General features: G+C 38.1%; 1 protein-coding gene across 1 annotated transcript in view; it reads left to right on the plus strand.

Moving 5' to 3' along the window:
• Positions 1–17,086, plus strand: part of COG3 (component of oligomeric golgi complex 3) — a 66,639-nt gene extending 49,553 nt beyond the window's left edge. The window contains exons 21-23 of the mRNA XM_063102223.1: positions 10,911–11,038; positions 11,803–11,901; positions 15,167–17,086. Coding sequence (XP_062958293.1) covers positions 10,911–11,038; positions 11,803–11,901; positions 15,167–15,196 — 257 coding nt within the window. The 3' untranslated portion in view covers positions 15,197–17,086. The remainder of the gene's footprint in view (positions 1–10,910; positions 11,039–11,802; positions 11,902–15,166) is intronic.
• The last annotated feature ends 2,822 nt before the right edge of the window (positions 17,087–19,908 follow it).

A 19,908-nucleotide genomic window follows, 5' to 3' on the forward strand; every position in this document is an offset into this window, starting at 1 on the left:
TAGTGAATTATTGTGATTGCTGTATCTTTCTTTCTTTATTTTTTAACAACTTCTTACGAGTGAGGACATGTGGTATTTCTCTTTCTGTGCCTGACTTATTTCACTTAACATAATTTTCTCTAAGTTCATCCATGTTGCTGTGAATGGCAGAATTTCTTTTTTTACAACAGAGTAGTATTCCATTGTGTATATATACCATATTTTCCTTATCTAGTCATCCGTTGATGGACATTTAGGTTGGTTCCAACTCTTGGCTATTGTAAATAGAGCTGCTATAAACAGGGGAGTGCAGGTATCCCTTCGAAATGATGCTTTCCATTCCTTTGGGTATATACCCAGTAGTGGAATTGCTGGGTCGTGTGGTAGTTCTATCTGTAGTTGTTTGAGAAACCTCCATACTATTTTCCAAAATGGCAAAATTTTATTAGCTGTAAAGGATTATGAGATGTTATACATTTTTGGCTGTACAGTCTCATCAACAGTGTATAAGGATCTTCTTTCTCTACATCCTCACCAGCATTTGTTAGTTTCTGTCTTTTTGATAATAGCCAGCCTAACTGGATTGAGAAGATATTTCAATGTGGTTTTGATTTGCATTTCCCTGATGATAGTGATGTTGAGAATTTTTTCATATACCTGTTGGCCATTTGTATGGGTTTTTTGAGAAATGTTTATTCAGCTCTCTTGCCCATTTTTTAATTGTGTTATTTGTCTTTTTACTATTGAGTTGTTTGAATTTCTTGTATATTCTAGCTATTAACCCCTTGTCAGATGTGTAGTTTGTGAATGTGTTCTTCCATTCTGCAGGTTGTCTCTTTGCTCCTTTGATTGTTTCCTTTGCTGTGCTGAAGCTTTTTAGTTTGATAAAATCCCATTTGTTTATTTTTACCATTGTTGCATGAGCTTTTGAGGTCTTATTCATAAAATCTTTGCCTAGTTATGTCCTGGATCACTTCCCCTGTGTTTTTTCCTAGAAGTTTTATAGTTTCAGGTCTTTACATTTAAGACTTACATTTAAGTCTTTAATCCATTTTGAGTTAATTTTTGTATATGGTGAGAGATAGGGGTCTTGTTTAATTTTTCTACATGTGGATATCGAGTTTTCTCAGCACCATTTATTGAAGAGGCTGTCCTTTCCCCAATGTATGTTTTTAGTGCCTTTGTCAAAGATCAGATGGCTGTAAGTATGTGGGTTTATTTCTGGGCTTCCTATTCTGCTCTTGGTTCAAGTGTCTGTTTTTTGCTAGTACCATGCTGTTTCAGTCACTGTAGCTTTGCAGTATGATTTGAAGTCAGGTAGTGTAATGCCTCATGCTTTACTCCTTTTGCTCAGGATTGCTTTGGCTATTTGAGGTCTTTTGTTTTCCATACAAATGTTAGGATTGCTTTTTCTACTTCTGTGAAGAATGTCATTGGTATTTTGATAGGGATTGCATTGAATCTGTAGATTGCCTTGGGTAATATGGCCGTTTTCACAATTTTAATTCTACCAGTCCATGAATGTGGAATGTCTTCCATCTTTTTGTGTCCTCTATTTTTCTTTCATCAGTGTTTTGTAGTTTTCATTTTAGAGATCTTTCACCTCCTTGGTTAGATTTATTCCTAGGTATTTTATTTTTTTGGTAGCTGTTGTAACTGGGATTGCTTTCTTGATTCCTTTTTCTGCTAATTTGCTGTTGGCATGTAGAAATGCCACTGGCTCTTGTATATTGATTTTGTATCCTGCAACTTTACTGAATTTATCAGCTCTAAGAGTTTTTTGGAGAAGACTTTAGGTTTTTGTATATATAAGATCATGTAGTTTGCAAAAGGACAATTTGACTTCCTCTTTTGCAATTTGGTTGCCCTTTATTCCTTTCTCTTGCCTAATTGCTCTGGCTGGAACTTCTAGCACTGTGTTAAATAGGAGGGGTGAGAGTGGGCATCCTTGTCTTGTTCCTGTTCTTAGAAGAAAATTCTGCTTTCAACTTTTCCCCATTCAGGATGATGTTAGTTGTGGGTTTGCTTTATATGGTTTTTTTTTTTTTTTTTTTTTTTTTTTAAATCTTGGCTTTTCCACTTCTTTTTTTGTTTGTTTTTTTGGCAGTTGGTGGGGATGGGGATCTGAACCCTTGACCTTGGTGTTACAAGGCTGTGCTCTAACCAGCTGAGCTAACTGGCCAGCCCTATCTATGGTTTTTATTGTGTTGGGATACTCCTACTCCTTCTATATCTAATTTATTGAGAGTTTTTATCATAAAGAGATGTCAACTATTTTTAAATGATTTTTCTGCATATATTGAGATGATCATATGGTTTTTGTCTTTCCTTTTAGTTGGTGTGATGTATCACATTTATTGATTTGCATGTGTTGAACCATCCTTGCTTCCTTAGGATGAATCTCACTTGATCACGGTGTGTAATCTTTTTGATGTGCTGTTGGATTCTGTTTGCTAATACTTTGTTGAGAATTTTTGCATTTAAGTTCATTAAGAATATTGGCCTGTAGTTTTCTTTTTTTGTTGTGTCTTTGTCTGGTTTTGGTATCAGGGTGATGCTGGCCTCATAGAATGAGTTTGGGAGAAGGCCGGCCCATGGCTCACTTGGGAGAGTGTGGTGCTGACAGCACCAAGGTGACAGGTTCGGATCATTATATAGGGATGGCTGGTTGGCTCACTTGGGAGAGCCTGGTTCTGACAATACCAAGTCAAGGGTTAGGATCCCCTTACTGGTCATCTTTTTTTAAAAAAAAAGAAGAATGAGTTTGGGAGAACATTCTCTGCTTTGATTTTGGGGGGGATAGTTTGAGAAGAATTGGTATAAATCTTCTTCAAAAATTTGATAGAATTAAGCAGTGAAACCATCTGGTCCTGGGCTTTTCTTTGCTGGGAGACTTGATTACTGATTCAATCTCATTGCTTGTTATTTGTCTGTTCAGGTTTTCTATTTCTTCATAATTCAGTCGGTAGGTTGTGCGTGTCCAGAATTTATCCATTTCCTCTAGATTTTTAAATTTGTTGGCATGTGGTTGTTCACAACAGTCTCTAATGATTTTTTGTATTTCTGTGGAATCAGTTGTAGTATCTCCTTTTTCATTTCTGATTTTTGATATTTAGGTCTTCTCTCTTCTTGGTTAGTCTAGCTAATGATTTGTCAATTTTGTTTATTTTCTCAAAAAACCAGGTTTTTGTTTCATTGATCTTTTGTATCTATTCTATTTCATTTAGTTCTGCTCTGATCTTTATTATTTCTTTCTGTCTACTAATTTTGGGGTTGGATTGTTCTTGATTTTCTAGTTCCTTGAGGTGTAACATTAAATTGTTTATTTGGTATCTTTCAAGTACTACTTTTGCATCATCCAATAGGTTTTGGTATTTTGTGTTTGTATTTTCATTTGTTTCAAGGAATTTTTAATTTCCTGCTTTATTTTTTCTTTGCCCCATCTTTGGTTATTCAAGAGGACATTATTGAATTTCCACATATTTGTATATCTTCCAAAGTTTCGCTTGTTATATATTTCTAGTTTTATTCCACTGTGGTCTGAAAAAATATACTTGATATGATTTTAATCTTTTGAAATTTGTTGAGACTTGATTTGTGGTCTAACATGTGGTCTGTCCTGGAGAATGATCTGTGTGCTGATGAGAAGAATGTTTATTCTTCATTTGTTGAATGAAATGTTCTGTAAGTGACTGTCAAATACACTTGGTTAAAGTGCAGTTAAATCCAATATTTCTGTGCTAATTTTTTGTCTAGATGATCTGTCCAATTCAGAGAGTGGTGTTGAAGTCCCCAACTATTATTGTATTAGAGTCTATCTCTCTTTAGATCCAATAAATTTGCTTTATAAATCTGGGTGCTCTGATGTTGGTGCATATATATTAATAATTGTTATACCTTCTTGGTGCATTGATCCCTTTATCATTATATAATATCCTTCTTTGTCTCTTTATAGTTTGTGGTTTAAAGTCTGTTTTATCTGGTATAAGTATAGCAACTCATTCTTATTTTTGGTTTCTATTTGCATGGAATATCTTTTTCCATCTCTTCACTATTAATCTATGGGTGTCTTTACTGTTGAAATGAGTTTCTTGCATGCAGCATACAGTTGAGTCTAGTTTTTTAATCCATTCAGCCATTCTGTATCTTTTAAGTAGAGAATTTAATCCATTTACATTCAGGGTTGTTATTGAAAGGTATTTACTCTTGCCATTTTATTAATTTTTTTATGTTTGTGTTATGTTTCTTTTCTTCCTTTCTTTCCTTTTTATTGTTTGTCTTTGCTGTTTGGCATTTTTATGTAGTGATAAGATGCAGTTACTTTCTCTTTCTCATTTGCTTATCTGCTCTACTAGTGAGTTTTATGTTTTCTTGTGTATTCATGATGATAGTTATTGCTCTGTTGATTTCAGATGTAGGACTCCCTTGTGGATTTCTTATAGGGCTGGTGTTGTGGTGGTAAATACCTGCAGTTTTCACTTGTCTGGGAAAAACAATATTTCTCCTTCATTTCTGAAGGAGAGTTTTGATGGCTACAGTATTCTTGGCTGGCAGTTTTTTCTTTTAGCACTTTGAATATATCATCCCACTCTCTCCTGGCCTGTGAAGTTTCTGTTGAGAATTCTGCTGTTAGTCTGATGGGGATTTCCTTATAGGTGACTTGATGCTTTTTTTTCTTGCTGTTTTTAGAATTCTTTCTTTGTCTTTGACTTTTGACAATTGGCTATAACGTGTCTTGGGGAGGACCTTTTTGGGTTGAATCTGTTTAGGGATTTTTGAGCTTCTTGGATCTAGGAAACCGTATCTCTCCCAATACTTGGGAAGTTTTCAGCTATTATTTCATTAAGTATAGGCTTTTAATATCCTTTTCTTTCTCTTTCTCTTCCCGTACACTTATAATACTAATGTTTATGCACATAAGGTTGTCTGATAGATATTGTAGGCTTTCTTTATTTTTTTAAATTGTTTTCTCTTTCTTTTTGGTCCAACTGGGTTAATTCAAAAAGCTTGTCTTCACATTCAGAAATTCTTTCTTCCACTTGTTCTAGCCTGTTGCTTAAGCTCTCAATTATATTTTTTATTTCATTGAATGAATTCTTCAGTTCCAGAATTTCTGCTTGTTTCTTTTTTATGATTTCTCTCTCTTTGTCTAATTTCATATTCATGTCCTGGATCATTTTTCTGACTTCATTGTGATTTCTATTTTTTTCTTGCATCATGTCAAGTTTTCTTAAGATTACTGTTTGGAATTCCTCTTCAAACATTTCACAACATTCCTGTCGTTTAGGGTCTGGTATTGCAGAATTATTGCCTTCTTTCAGGGATGTCATGTTTCCCTGTTTTTTCACACTTCTTGTATCTCTATGTTGATTTCTGGGCATCTGGTGGTATAGTCAATACTTTTAATTTTTGGAGTAGTTTTTGAAGGGAGAAACTCTTACCTGTAGACGTGTTCTATATTAATAGTTGAGTTGGGCATTTTAAGTTTGGTTCTGGGTGAGCATAGTGGTATAGAATTTGTGTGACTTCTTCAACTGTATTCAGTCTTGGAGTTGTCTGTGGGTGCCTTTGTGGTCTAGGCAGTGGGGCCCTCAGCAGTTTCTTGTTGGGGTAGTTGACACTGGGCAGGGTTGTTGTGGCTGTAAGTAGGGCCTTGAGTACCTTGGGGGTATGCTAGTGCACTCAGTGTTTCCTAAGCTGAGCTGAATAACCCTGTATGGGGTTGCTAGGGTCACTATTGCGGCTTCAATATCTGGGGTAGGTGTTATGGCAATCGAATGTTCTTCCACTAACATGGGCAGAGTTGCCGGGATACTGAGCAGGTTATACACCTTGCAAGAAATGTTGGGGCAGTTCTCTGAATCCCTGTGTGAGGTAGGCAGGCTCTCTGGAGCTTCCCTGCCACAGTATGTGGATCCAGGCAGGTTTACCAGAGATATGGGACTGCATGTGTCTAGGGGTGGCCAGCATGCTCCCCATACCCTCCCCACTGGGGTGGTGGGCTTGCTTAGTTGGGTAGGACTCTGAGTTCCTAGTGGGGAAGGGAACATGTGTGTGGATCTAGGCAAGTTTGCCAGAGACGCACAGGGCTGCTTGTATCCAGGAGGTACTGGTTCATTCCCTGTACTGTCTCTGCTGGGATTGGACCCTCTGGCAGGCTTGCTGAGTCAGGTAGGACTCTTGAGTTCCTGGGGGAAGGTGGGCATGGATCTGGATAAGTTTCCCAGAGTCTCACGGAACTGTGTGTACCCAGAAGGGATCAGCTCACTTCCTACACTCTTTCCTCTGGGACAGGTGAGCTTGCTGGGTTGGTTGGGTCTCTGAGTTCCCAGGGGAAAGTGGGTGTGGATCTAGGCAATTTCACTAGAGGTGCATGGAGCTGTGCACACTCAGGAGGGGCCAGTACACTCCCTGCACCCTCTCTACCAGGGTAGGAGGCTATCACCGTGTCCTAGCTCCTATCCCAAAATGGCGACATCCAGCAACAGCCTGGGACTGAGGTGGGTGGGAAGACTCAGCGTGTACTTCCCCTCTGGAAAAATGCAGTTGTGTGGGCTCCCAGCAGCTCCTCACCCTGAGTTCACTGCCCACAAGGACCACGCACTTACCTTGTAGCTTGAATTGCAGGTGTCTGTGGTGAGAGTGCCAACTGCAGACCTCCACACCTACCTTGCCCTAGCAGTGTAGGGTCTCTCCAGTCTCCATGCTGATCTCAACTGGATGTTTCCCTTGTCTTTCTATGTTGCTGTCTGAAGTTTCCAGATTTTGGGGGATTTTCCTTACTGTTTTGCTGGATTCCATTGTTCTCTTCTAGACACTGTTCTCCAGGTGACTATCTACTTGTTGCTCTGGACTTTCTTTGCATTAGAAGCAAGGGCTGATTGCCTCTAGTAAGCCTTCCTGCTGGGAAAAAACTGGATTATTTTAGGATGTTATTAATTTGCATTTATATAGTCCTTGCTGTGACAGCTTGGAGTTGGTTTTCTACTCATTCTGAGGTACTACGAACTGAGTTAATGCAAGATTCAATTTGGAGCTGACAGGTCTTAATTGGCCAGCCCTACTTGCATTTCAACAAGCACTCCAAGGCAGGAAGAATTAAAAAAATAAATAAAATTTACCCAGTTGAAAATAAAATGTGGCTTAGATGGAAAAATGTTGAGTCTATTGATTTTTGTATACCTGCTATTCTTTGTGTTAGAGCTTTGGTGAAAATACTGTATTTGAGAGGATGAAATTATAGAGAGTACATTTACTTCCATGTATATGAAGAAATGTTGGGCCACTGTTTTGGTCCACATTTTATCCACGTTAAATTCTCTCGAGGTTTTAGAGTGTTTGGAAAAAAAATTGTAAAAATTGAGGTGTCAGTTGGGAGTTGGCAGGCAATATCATTGTCTGATTGGCAGATATATTTGAAATGTTTCCAGTTTTGTTTTTTTTTTTTTTTTTTTTTTTTGGTCTATGTGGCATTAGATTTTAGACATTTAAAATCACGACTAACTTAGTGGGTTATTTTTGGCATACTTTGTGGCATTTTAAGTTGCCATTAAACTAGAATAAATCATTTTAAGTTGATATTTCTGGCCATCCTGTGGCCCATATTGTGCTAGAGATTCTTCGAAACAAAAAAGAGCAAAATGGTGAAAGAATCAGTGTTTTAATTATGAGTAAGCTGTATCCAAATTGGAGGGCAGCTTTTCGCTCATAATGAGAGAGATCCAAAAAACGATTCTGGCTTTGCATCCATGAGAAATTGGCTGCCTACAGGCACCTAATCTGGATCAACTTTTTAATATGATTGGGTTTTCTATATTGAAAGAATGTTATGTCTGTTAGGCATTCATTTCCTTTGGGAGAAAGGATTGAAACCATTCTAAGCTTCCAAAATTTTCAGTTATTATTAATGCCTCAGGTTAATTTTAAGTTGAACCAAGAAGTTAGAATAATAGCTATTTTTGAGCATGGTGTATATTTAAAAAATAAAAGAAAGGAAAAGAAAAAAAGAGTTGCTATGTATTTCTTAGAAACATTTGTAAATGTAGAGGATTATCAATTGTCCTTGAAAGGAAGACAGGATTTTATTTCAAAAGTTCCTCTTGTGAAATTTGATGATGTCAGTATACCTTTGCATTGATTTGTTTTATTGCAAATAAACTTCCTGACATGCTTTAGGTTTCTTGTTTACTGTGATGGAGACAGTGAATATTCTACTGCCTTTATTATGTTAAACATTTGTATTGTGTGTGAGATTGAAATCTTTGACATCTTTACTGAAAGACAGAGCATACTTGAGGCAGTAATACATTCTGTTAGAAGACAGAAATTCAGATTCATTTCCTGACAGTACTGGAAATTATAATCATAGTCTGCCTCATTGTTAACTGCCTATTCTGATTCCTCACAGTCAAGAAGCAGACTTTTCAGTCTATAACTCAGTATAGCTCTGAAAGGAATTCTGATGATCTTTGGATTAATTGGAGCCTTTGGCTCAAAGCTTCAGTCACTTACAGGGCTTATTTAGAAATAGGAGCTGATTTTTATTTTGAACATTTATGTAAATGAAACTCTTGGGTACAATACATTTTTCTTAAAATAGGTAGAAACCAGCAAACAGGCACAGGTACAGCTAAGCCCAGAGGTTGGAGGCATAATTGTGTCTTGTTCTTTTCCCTTTGGAAAGATCCTTTCTCTCAGAATAGGGACTTCCATTTTCTCAAGTGGACTCCTAATAGAATTCACAGTGTTAGGTGAATTGTGCTCTTAAGCATTACTTGAATTGTCCTTAGTAAAGCAGTAGATAAAGGGAAGCTGACAAAAGGACAGATTGAAATAGGGCTTGCTGTTTTGTCACTTAACCCACTTTGTTTCTTTCTAAATGAGGGGATCTTAGTGATTGTAGCAGTGGCAGTTCGGTTTATCTTGTAGTGGTATCTCTATTCCATTTAGCCACAGCATTGTGGAGCTGGTTTTCTTGATCTGTAATACATGAACCCCACACTTAAAACGTAAAAGAGAGATTTATGGGCTTCTCAGGGTGTGATCATCGAGGACATCTAGGGACTGTCTTGGGCCACTCTGCTGTAGAAGCCAGGGTTCCTGGTTCATGCAGGCTTGGTTAGGGTCTGGGGGATTATTTCATGATAAACAGACTCACAGTAAGGTGAATTATAGATTCAGAAGGCAATTTGTTAACTTACTCTGGGGAATATACCTTTTTACGAATTAGAGGACAATTTACTCATTAGCCTGTGTACCCATTTTCTGGTTATCAAGGGCTCTGCAAACTGATTTAGGGATTCCTGAAGTGTGTTAGTAGTGACGATAGAACGAGAAGCCACGCAAGTAAGTGTCTTCAAGGACCTTCCGTCTATTTTATGAAAAGTGAGCAATTTCTGGATTGTTCAGTAGTTCTTCTTGAGCTTTCCTACACTTTCTTATACTGCTTTACCAAAAATCCTCCTCAATTAAAACATGTTTTTTTTTTTACATGGTTTAAAATTTGAACTATGAAAAGGTATAAAACGAAAAGTAATTCTATTCTCCACCTCCAAACTAATCCTTCTCTCAAAGGTAACCACTATTACATTTTCTTTCCCAAAATTGTTTATGTATATACTAGCATATATGGGCTTAAAAAAATGTTGCCCAAATGAGATTGTACTATGTACCCCTTGTTTTTGTCACTTATGTATTTTGGAGCCATTTCTGTACCAGCATATCCCGCCCTATCTATTCTATTGAATGCTGTGTAGAATGCATCTACTATAGCATGATTTCTTGAGTAATTCTATTAATGGATATTAAAATTATTTTCAGTTTTTGTTTTTCTGTATACTCTTTAATAAATGTTTCTGCACACACGTATCTTGGTGTCTTATGAGTATATCCATGTGGTAAATTTCTTTTCTTTCCTTTCTTTTTTTGGCTGCTGGCTGGTTCTGGGATCTGAACCCTTGACCTTGGTGTTATAACACCGAACTCTAACCAACTGAGCTAACCAGCCAGCACCTTTTAGGGTAGATTTTTAACAGTGGAAATGTTAAGTGAAAGAGTATGTATATTTTCAGTTTTGCTAGCTATTGCCTAATATCCTTCCATATAGGTTGGACCATTTTATATTCCCATTGGCAGTAGACGAAGATACCTGTTTCCCAAACCTTGTCAAATGTGGATATCCACAGTCTTAGTAATTTTTTGCCAATTTGTAAATATCTTTCTGCTCTAATTTGCGTTTATTTAATTACGAGTGAGGTTGAGCTCTTTGGAGTTCTTAATCATCTGTTCCTTTGTGGCTTTCTAAGTAATTTCATCCTTTAAATACTTCATATAAGTTACTACCCTTCTTTTCCAGGTAGCTCCTTCAGACAGTACATCTGTGTTACATAGTTATTTTAGTTACAGTTTTCTGGAATTCTGTTTCCTTTTTGATAATACACTATAAGAATGTAACAAATAGATATTTAGTTCTCCTTAAATATGTGTGGATATTTTCTGAATGATCTGAGCAAGACAGACCATTAGAGAGCATCTCTTACTGTGAGTCAGATCTGCAAATGAATAAGCTCATTCACTATGAAGTAATTCTTACTAGTGTCTCTCCAAAAATGACTCCCCCCCCCACCTTATCTCTTATCTCCACATTTCAGAGGCACATATTACAGCCCCTATAAATGTCCTGAAGCATGCTGGGGGAGTTCCTTTGCTCCTTTAGCCTTCAGGATTAGAATTTTGTATATAGCACATACTTAATCAGTATTCATAGAGCTTGTGATTAAACTTGATAAATAAATAAGAAAAGTGAAATAAATTCTTTGGGGAAATAGTCTTTTATTTTGCTATTTTTCTCTCCCTTCATTCCCCCCTGAATTAAAATGGAAATGTTTTTTCTCTTTGTCTTCATGACACTAACAAGGTTAATTTCTTTCCAGCAAAGGTCAGTGACCTTGTGGCATCTGCCTATAAGACAATAAAAGCAAAGCTGCCTCTGACGTTGAGAAGTATGTCCTTGTACCTATCCAATAAAGATACTGAGTTCATCTTGTTTAAACCTGTTAGGGTGAGTATCACGATAATTTATTTGAATATTGGCCAGTGACTTCAAGTGTTCTTGCTTGATCTACCATTTTCCTCTTTCTGTAGACATTTAAAAATGTTGGTGTACTATTCCAATAAAGTTGATTAATAAATCTCTGTGATTCTTGAAAGGCTGCCAAAGCCTACATCTAATTATATCTGTTTTTTTCCCCACTCTCACTTTGTCTTAAGTTTTTAATGTTACCTTTGAAAGTAGAAATTAGTAAATAAAAAAAATCAGACCCTCACAGTGTATGTGGCCCATCACTTGGGACAGCAGCATTTCAGGAATTGTGCCCCATTTTACTGGTGAGTAGTGGAAATAAAGAGCTTGTAGCAGCCACCAAGAGATTAAATGTCAGAGCAAATTCAGGACTCATAACTTCCAGTAAAGATATGTAGAGTTCACATCTTTAACCAAGGCGTTGGTTGATTTTTAAGGTACATTTTATGATGTCTGGGAACTTTATTATCTTTTGTGTAAGAAATTGCTGCTGGAGACTCTTATTATTCTCTGGGGGACAGGGCTTGCTAGAGTTTAATTTTCCCCGGAAGTGTTATTTGATAAGTCTTTGTTTGGTTGTGCTAGCATGTGAAATATTAAGTACAAATTATATGTCTTTGGCAATCTTGTGAAAGACACATTTCCTCCACTCATTTTGACAAATCTCATTACAATTTAACATTCTTAGTGCTTCGTATTTAAGACGCTGGTGTACATTTTCTGTGGCTCTCTTTCTTTCTAAGAATAATATTCAGCAAGTCTTCCAGAAGTTCCATGCTCTGTTAAAGGAAGAGTTCAGCCCTGAAGACATCCAGATCATTGCTTGTCCTTCTATGGAACAGGTAATCCATACACTGAAGATCCTTGTTACTTTTATACTTCTTTGGTTATTTTACTTGAGTAGATAATGTCTTTGAGCAAACATATTTTTAGTTTTAGTTTTTAAAATTGTACATTATTTTATTCAGACAAGTAAGAATTCACACTTTGAATTGCTCTCTCAAACTTTAGGAGGATAGCTTTAAAATATCCAATTCTTTTTAATCCTTTCTAATATTGAATATTGCTGTGTAAATGTAAATGACAGATAAATGAGCTGTTTATGAAAAACTCAAATAGTGACGTTTAGCTTGCTGAATAATTTTGTTTGAAATATGCATAATAAGAGAGCCGAATTTAAAATGAAAAAAATGGATATTATTTTAGGAATTAGAATAGATATTAGAAGTGTTTCTGTTTTTTCTCTCCTTCCTAAATTAAAAAAAAAAAAAAAAAACCTGAATGTAGAGCATAGTCTATGTTTACTATTATTCATTTACTCAGTTTAGTCAGCAAAGTTTTTTTGGTCAGCAAATTTTTATTGAGTACCTATTGTGTGTTAGGAGTAGCCTGATGTTGTGGAGCATATTTCATTTCTGGTCTTTAGTTTAGAGATTTAACATATGGTGAAGACCGGAGAATTTTGGGGAGAGTGGTAAGGCTGGTGAGAGCTGACGCGGAGTGGGTCGAGCTGGGGGAGAGGGACTGGAGATGGTGAGTGTGGATCAGTCTTTTGAGGAGTGTTACTATAATGGAGAGGAGAAAGATGGAGTGCTAGCTGGAGGGAGAAACGGGGTCCTTTTTATTGAGATGTAATTTATATACCAAAAAATTCATTCTTTTATAGTGTAGAGTTCAGTAGTTTTTAGTATATTCACAAAGTTGTGCAACCATCACCACTATCTAATTTGAGAACATTTTTATTACTCCTAAGAGAAACCCCTTACCCATTAACAGATTCTCCAGTCCTCCCTCTTCTACTAGTCTACTTTTTATCTCTATGGATTTGCCTATTCTAGATATTTCACTCAATGGAATGATACAGTCTGTGGCCTTTTGTAACTGGCTTCTTTAAGTTAGTATGTCTTCAAGGCTCATCCATGTCGTAGCACGTGTCAGGACTTTATTCTTTTTTATGGCTGTTTATATTCCTTTGTGTGGTTAGAGGGTCATGTTTTAAAAAGATATCTATGTATACGGTTCTAGGGTTGTACAGTCAGAATACTTTCTTATAAGTCATTTGAAGTAATTATTTTCTGTATGATTATAGCACTAACTTGATATATAGTTAGGTTTGTTTTCAGATTTAGAGATTTTGTTTTTTAATTATGTAAAATAGTTACAGGGTTCCCAAATCAGAATGATGGAAATTTTTTTTTTTTTTTAAAGATGACCGGTAAGGGGATCTTAACCCTTGACCTGGTGCTGTCAGCACCACACTCAGCCAGTGAGTGAACCGGCCATCCGTATATGGGATCCGAACCCGGGGCCTTGGTGTTATCAGCACCGCACTCTCCCGAGTGAGCCACTGGCCGGCCCATGATGGAAAATTTTGAGAAGTGTTACTTCCCTTTCCAGTCCCCTCCAGTCTTTTCTTTCCCTCTCCTGTAGATAACTATTTTTATTAGTTATTGGATTACCCTTCCATTGTTTGTTTTTTAAACCATGTTTATGTGTTTATGGGGAAGATCCAAAGGGAAGGAAAAGGATCTTGAATAGGGAATGTGGGATGGGATCTCAGGAACAGTCAGGGCGAGCCTTTGTTAGGCACCTGGGGTCAGTCACGGTAGGAGGAGAAGGCCAAGTGTGTGGGCACAGACGGGGCTCATGGCAGCTCTCATCTGAGTGCTTTAGGCTTCTGAGCGAAATAAGAAGCAAGGTTATCGCTGAGAGTAAGGAGAGGGCGGAGGTGCTGGAGGTTTGAGGAGGAAGGCTCAGTTGACTTTAGTGGTTATGATTCCAAGAGAGACTGTTCAAGTTAGTTGTCCAGTTTTCTTTTTTCTCCAGTCATAGTCAGTTGCATGAATGTACATGTGGGCTTGCTGGATCATAACATCCAATATATGGCAATACAAATTTTTTGTGAGTTTATTTTGTTGTAATTTCAAACTTACAGAAAAGATGCAAGAATGATATAAGGAGCTCCTGCATCCTTTACCTGTTATGTTTTGCCGCATTTGCCTTCTTGTTCTCACTTCTCCCTTTCCCCTCCCTCCCGCCCTCCTTTTAAATCATTTGAGAGGAAGTTAGGAGATGTTATGCTCCTTTACTCCTAAATACCTCAGAGTGTATTTCCTGAGAACAAGAAAATTCTCCTACACCACTCCCGTACAGTATTATTAAAACAGGAAATTTAATGTTGATACTATTATCTAATCCACAGTTCATATTCAGATTTCATCAGTGTCCCAATAATGCCCTTAACAGGTGTTTTCCCCCAGTCCAGGTCCAGTCCCAGATCATGCCTTGTTAGGTGTTGTATCTCCGAGTTTCTTTTAACCTGGAGCAGTTCCACGACCTTTCTTGACCTCAGCAGGCAGTTATTTTGTAGATTGTCCCTCAGTTTGATGTTGTTTCTTTCCTCATGATCACATGCAGGTTTTGTATTTTTGGCAAGAAAAACACAGAAGTGATTTTGTATCCTTCTGGCAGCACACATTTATAAAAGAGCCTGGGGGTGATGAGCTTGATTCTCAAAGCAGTTGTACCGTAGAGAAGAGTTCCCGGCAGGGCTTGGGTGACAGACGCTCGGTGTGCAGACTGCCATTCTCCTCCTGTCACTGAGGTGACCCGGCCCTCCATTGCAGAGAGGGCAGGTTGCTGCTCCAATTCATCAGCGTTAATGTGTGAGCTGAAATTGACTTGTCATGCCTGTTCTTGTGCATTTTAACGAGTCATTTAAAGAGTTCAACTTACATACAACTCTTCCCACACAACACATTCTGCATAGAAAAAGGTGCAGTTGATTATGCAGGTGTATTTCTGTCACTCATCAGTGTTCGTATATAGGTTTTGCTGTCATCCCCAATGGACTTTAAGTGACTGGAGGGCCTAGATTTGGTGATGGAGTGTAACTCCCCACAGAGCCTCCAGATGCTCAGTGCCCAGTGGCTGCTTCAGAGATAGACCAGCACTGTGGGTCAGTTTGTACTTATTTTTTTACGTGTTTGCTGGTCTTGTAAAAATCTTGGTCTTTTTCACTTGCTCTGTCTTTGAGGCTCTAAACAACTTTTCTTGAGGACAGTATTCCATAGCAGAACTAACATAGCTCTTCACTTTGCTTTTCAGCTGAACCTCCTGCTGTCGGTTTCTAAATAAGCAGGCTGGCCAGGCTGTGCATGTAAATGGTCTGTCTGAGGAATGGGCTGAGAAGTCTTGCAGCCTGCAGAACACCAAGGAATCAGATGTGAGAATGTCCCCAAGAACCACGCAAGTGTGCTGCTTAGTGCTCACCGAAGAATGAAATATAAGCAGTGTTAAAAGATTGGTGTTTCCCTTTTCAAAATGCCAAAGATTAATCTGTGAGCAGTGATAACTGCCTCATTTAAATGGTCACAAGACATGTAAGTTTTTAAGAGGTATGGCTATGGCAGGCACGCAGTGAAATGGTTCTTCCAAAAGTTGCACAATGAAAATAGGTTACAGTAAGTAGTGCAAAGAACTCTGCGGAAATACAGCTAATTAGAAAGCTTCTAAGAGTAAGGTTTGCTAAAGCGTGAAACACTGCAGCACTTTTAACCACTGAGCATTCCACGGTGACTATTTTTTTTACTTCCAGAAATGTTATTTCTTCACTCTATTTAATGTAATGTTTCGCCTATCGTTTTGAAGTTGAGTTTGGAGTAGATTGGTTGCTTCCGAGAACACATTCTGCTTTCCTGGGAAATCAGGGTGTTATCTTTCTCTGTGTTTGATGTGAGGTAGTTTAAAGATGCAAGGACCTCGTGTAAGGCCCCAGTATCTGTACTCCTTGAATTACTTAGGTGCTGAACATTCAAAAGTGGGGAGCTGCAGCCTCCTCTTGATAGATACGTGGGGTATCTTTAATGAGCATCTTCATGTACAAAAGTCAGTGTTTGTGAGTGGGAAGTTCCAATTAAAGTGTCTTAAGTCCAGCACATAACAGGGAGAAGGAAAGCTGATCAATAGTGTATCTCATGAACGAAGGTTAGGGTTACCAGCCTGCTGTACTCTGCTTTCGATTTTAGCGGTTCTTTGAAAAGTGAACACTTTCATGTCCTATCTGTTCATTCAGCTGGCTGTGCTGTGAACCAGCCTTGCAGATCTTCAACCCGCTGCAGCAGAATACATTATACCAACAAACATGGGGATGACAAACAGTGCCCACACCTTGAAACTACCACGCCATATCAGGGGTCATAAAATAAATTCTGCACATCTATGAATTTTCCTCCAAATTCCTATTTCCTGATTGGATTGGCCTCCGATGTTGTAGTAAACATAGCCTGCTTCTTGGTTTAAAAGGACTTCTGAATTATTCAAACACTAGTCTAGAGGTGGGATGCTGCCGAGGGATCTGGAGAGGGGCCAGCGGACCTTGTGGTGTGGTCGGTGCTGGTAACTCGTGTTACGCGACTGTAACAGCCTTTCTTCATACCCTAAAAACAGGCTCTCCCACAGTGCCCAGATGGGTGATGTGTCTTGATGTCTGTCATTTGTAACTGGTCACTTGTTTTTTATTCAGCTTAAACTGGTGATGGACACTGCTTGATAGAGCATATTACTCTGTATTTTGGGAATGTAGGAGATAAGAGGGTCCATATTCATTCTTTGCTGTGAAATGAGTGAATTAGGAAGACTGTATTTTCCACTTACTGTTTTAAATACATGTTTAATGAAATAAACTGTAAGATACACAGTTTTGTATATTATATGTACATTTGATTTTTAATAGCCTTTCCAAAGAAATGAGGGCATGATTATTGTACAATAAATACTGTGACTGATTTAATTTGCTGTACAGAGCAGAGTGCATTCTTAACGATGAAAATATTTAACGGCACTTGTTCTTCTGTTTTGATCTTTTATTTCTGAAACACTCAAAACACCTTACAAAGTGCTGAGTAGGGGATAGTGATCCACCTTGTCTGCTAACTGAATATTTGTTTAAATCTGTACAGTTTCAAGTGTTTACTTATATAAGAGTGTACATACTTTCAAATAATTAATTTAAAATGCTTTATATTATTTGGCTAGAAATTACTGTTTTTAATAAATGTGAATTTTTTAAAAAATAAAGATTTTTGCTTCCTACTTTGTCCTCATGTGGCTGGTGTGTGGATTCTTTTAATTTTTTTTAATTGAAATTTTTGTTAAGTTGTAGATTCACATGCAGTTGTAAGAACTAATACAGAGAGATCCTGTGTACTCTCTACCCAGTTTCCCCCAATGATAACATCTTGCAAAACTATATAGCACAGTATCACAACCAGGATATTGACATTAATCCACTCCAGCAATCTTACTCAGATAGCCCATTTTACTTTTACTGTGTGAATTCCTTTGGCAAGATAATTATTGTGAAATGACATTTTTGGAGCATCTTAATGCTTCATTAGCTAAAAGACAATTTAATTTTTTCTTTGTTTGCAAAACTGTCAATTTGCTCTGTACTGTCAGCACAGATAATTGGATTGAAATTTAGTGTGATTGTAGTAGCAATAAAAACAAATTTTTATTTTTTTCCCTGGTTTAACAACCCCATATCTTTAAATTCTGTTCTGCTATTACCTTATTAGTAAGACAGAATAGTCAACTTTAGTTTTTAAAAAGGGACCATTAAAGGAATCCTGGGGATATTGATGAGAGATTCTACTTCTCAGAAAAGAAGGGACTTTATTGCTTCCTTTTTGGAGCACTTTTCTACTGTGGTGGTTCTTTTACTAGCTTCCTTTTAAAAGTAAAAGTTTTTTAAAAATCATTTTTTTTCTGATTATACAAATATGCTCACTATTAGACATTTCTGTACTGTTTGCATTTTAATGTAAAATGTGAAACTCATAAGTGAGCCCTCAAAAGTAAACTGCTATTAAATGTTTGGCACATAGCTTCCAGATTTTTTTCTGTGTATATTCTAAAATAACTTTTAAAAATGAGATTGGACTCTTAACACATTGTTAGTGAAATCAAGTGGGTTTTAATTATCAGTTTATACAGACATACATACACACATTCTTTTGATGAACTATTTGAAAGTAAGTTGCAGACATCATGATATTTTACTCCTAAATTTAACCCCTAAATCGTTCAGCATTTATTTCTAAATAAGGACATTCTCCTATATAACCTGAATACCATTATACCTAAAAAAAAACAAACAAACAAACAAAAAAAACGAATATGTAGTCTATATTTTAAGTTTCCCCAATTGTCCCTCCAAAATGTGCCATAGCTTTTTAAAATTATTTGGGTTCACACATTTTACTTGGTTGTCACATCTCTTCAGAGCACTTTTTAGACCACTCCTCTTAAGGTTTTTGGTTTTTTAAGGAGTCTAAGGCCACTGTCTTATAGAATGAACCACAGTCTGAATATTTCTGAGTTTCCCCATCAGTAAATTCAGAATACTTTAAAATTGCAGGAGACAGAGTTTTTTTTTCAAATATAGTACATGGAACATTTGTCAAGATAGACATGTGCTGGGGCCGGCCCGTGGCTCACTTGGGAGAGTGCGGTGCTGATAACACCAAGGCCCCGGGTTCGGATCCCATATACGGATGGCCGGTTCGCTCACTGGCTGAGCGTGGTGCAGACAACACCAAGTCAAGGGTTAAGATCCCCTTACCGGTCATCTTTAAAAAAAAAAAAAAAAAAAAAAAAGAAAGACGTGCTGGGCCATAAAAACAAAACAGTAAAACACAAACAGGATATATAGCAGAGGTTCTCAGCAAGTGATGATCTCTGCCCACCGCCCTGGGGGACATGTGGCAATGTCTGAGGACATTTTTGGTTGTCATGACTGGTATGTGTGGGGGGTGCACTGGCATCTAGTGAGTAGAGACCAGGGATGCTGCTAAACATCCTACAATGCGCAGGACGGCCTATAACAATTATCTGGCCCCAAATGTCAGTGCAGAGGTTGCAAAACCCTGCTACATACAATGACAACCCCCCAATCCCCAGCTCTTTCTGTTCCCCTCGTGTGGCTTAGTTGTCTTCTCTTCACACATGACACATGGTATATTTTGCTTGCTTGTTTTTTGTCTCTCTGCCTGCACCCACCCGCCGTCCCATTCCCCGATTGTAAGCTCCGTGGGAAAGGAACTTTGTTTTGTTCACTGTTGTATACCCAGTGCCTACAACAGGGCCTGCAGTAGATACTGAAGAAGTATTTGTTAAATGACTGTTGCCCAAGTCATGCAGCCTTCCCCACACCATCCCATTCCTACTGATTCCTGCCCATTCTCTATCCCAAACAGCTCTTTAATCCCTCCCCTCCGCTCTATTTCCAATGCCATTGCCCTGGGTCAAGGCCCTCATGTTCCATGTTCCTTGCTTAAATATTGAAATATTTTTACTACAAGAGAACAGCCTTATTAACGCCTCCCATCCCTCTTGGTCATGGAAGCTAAAGCATTGGACTCCTGATGGTCGCAGGGTCTCAGGCCCCTGCTCGTCTCTCAGGCTCGTCTCCTCGCTGCTTATTCTCTATTGATCACGGCCCTTGAGTGCAAGCAATAGAAGGTGTCACTGTCTGTGGCAGGAAGGGGCTTTATTGCAAAGATAGAGGGGAGCGGGGAATAAACTGGAGGCTGGAGAACCAGAGGGATAAGAGCAGGAAGCTTCACAGATGCATTTTTGTTTCAAAGCAGAAAGTGTTTCTGTCTCCAGTGCTGTGGTAGGGCCTGGACTGGCCTTCTCTGCAGCTGCTTTCATCGTGGCCAAGCTAACTCCCCATGCCGTGCGTGCGCGCGTGCGTGTGTGTGTGTGTGTGTCAGCTGGTGCAATGTTAGGCTTTGTAGGATGCTGGAGAAACACTGCAAGGCATAGAGGAGGGGGTCTCTTTCTGT

This window comes from Cynocephalus volans, chromosome 7 (genome assembly GCF_027409185.1).
Source record: "Cynocephalus volans isolate mCynVol1 chromosome 7, mCynVol1.pri, whole genome shotgun sequence".
Lineage (NCBI taxonomy): Eukaryota > Metazoa > Chordata > Mammalia > Dermoptera > Cynocephalidae > Cynocephalus > Cynocephalus volans.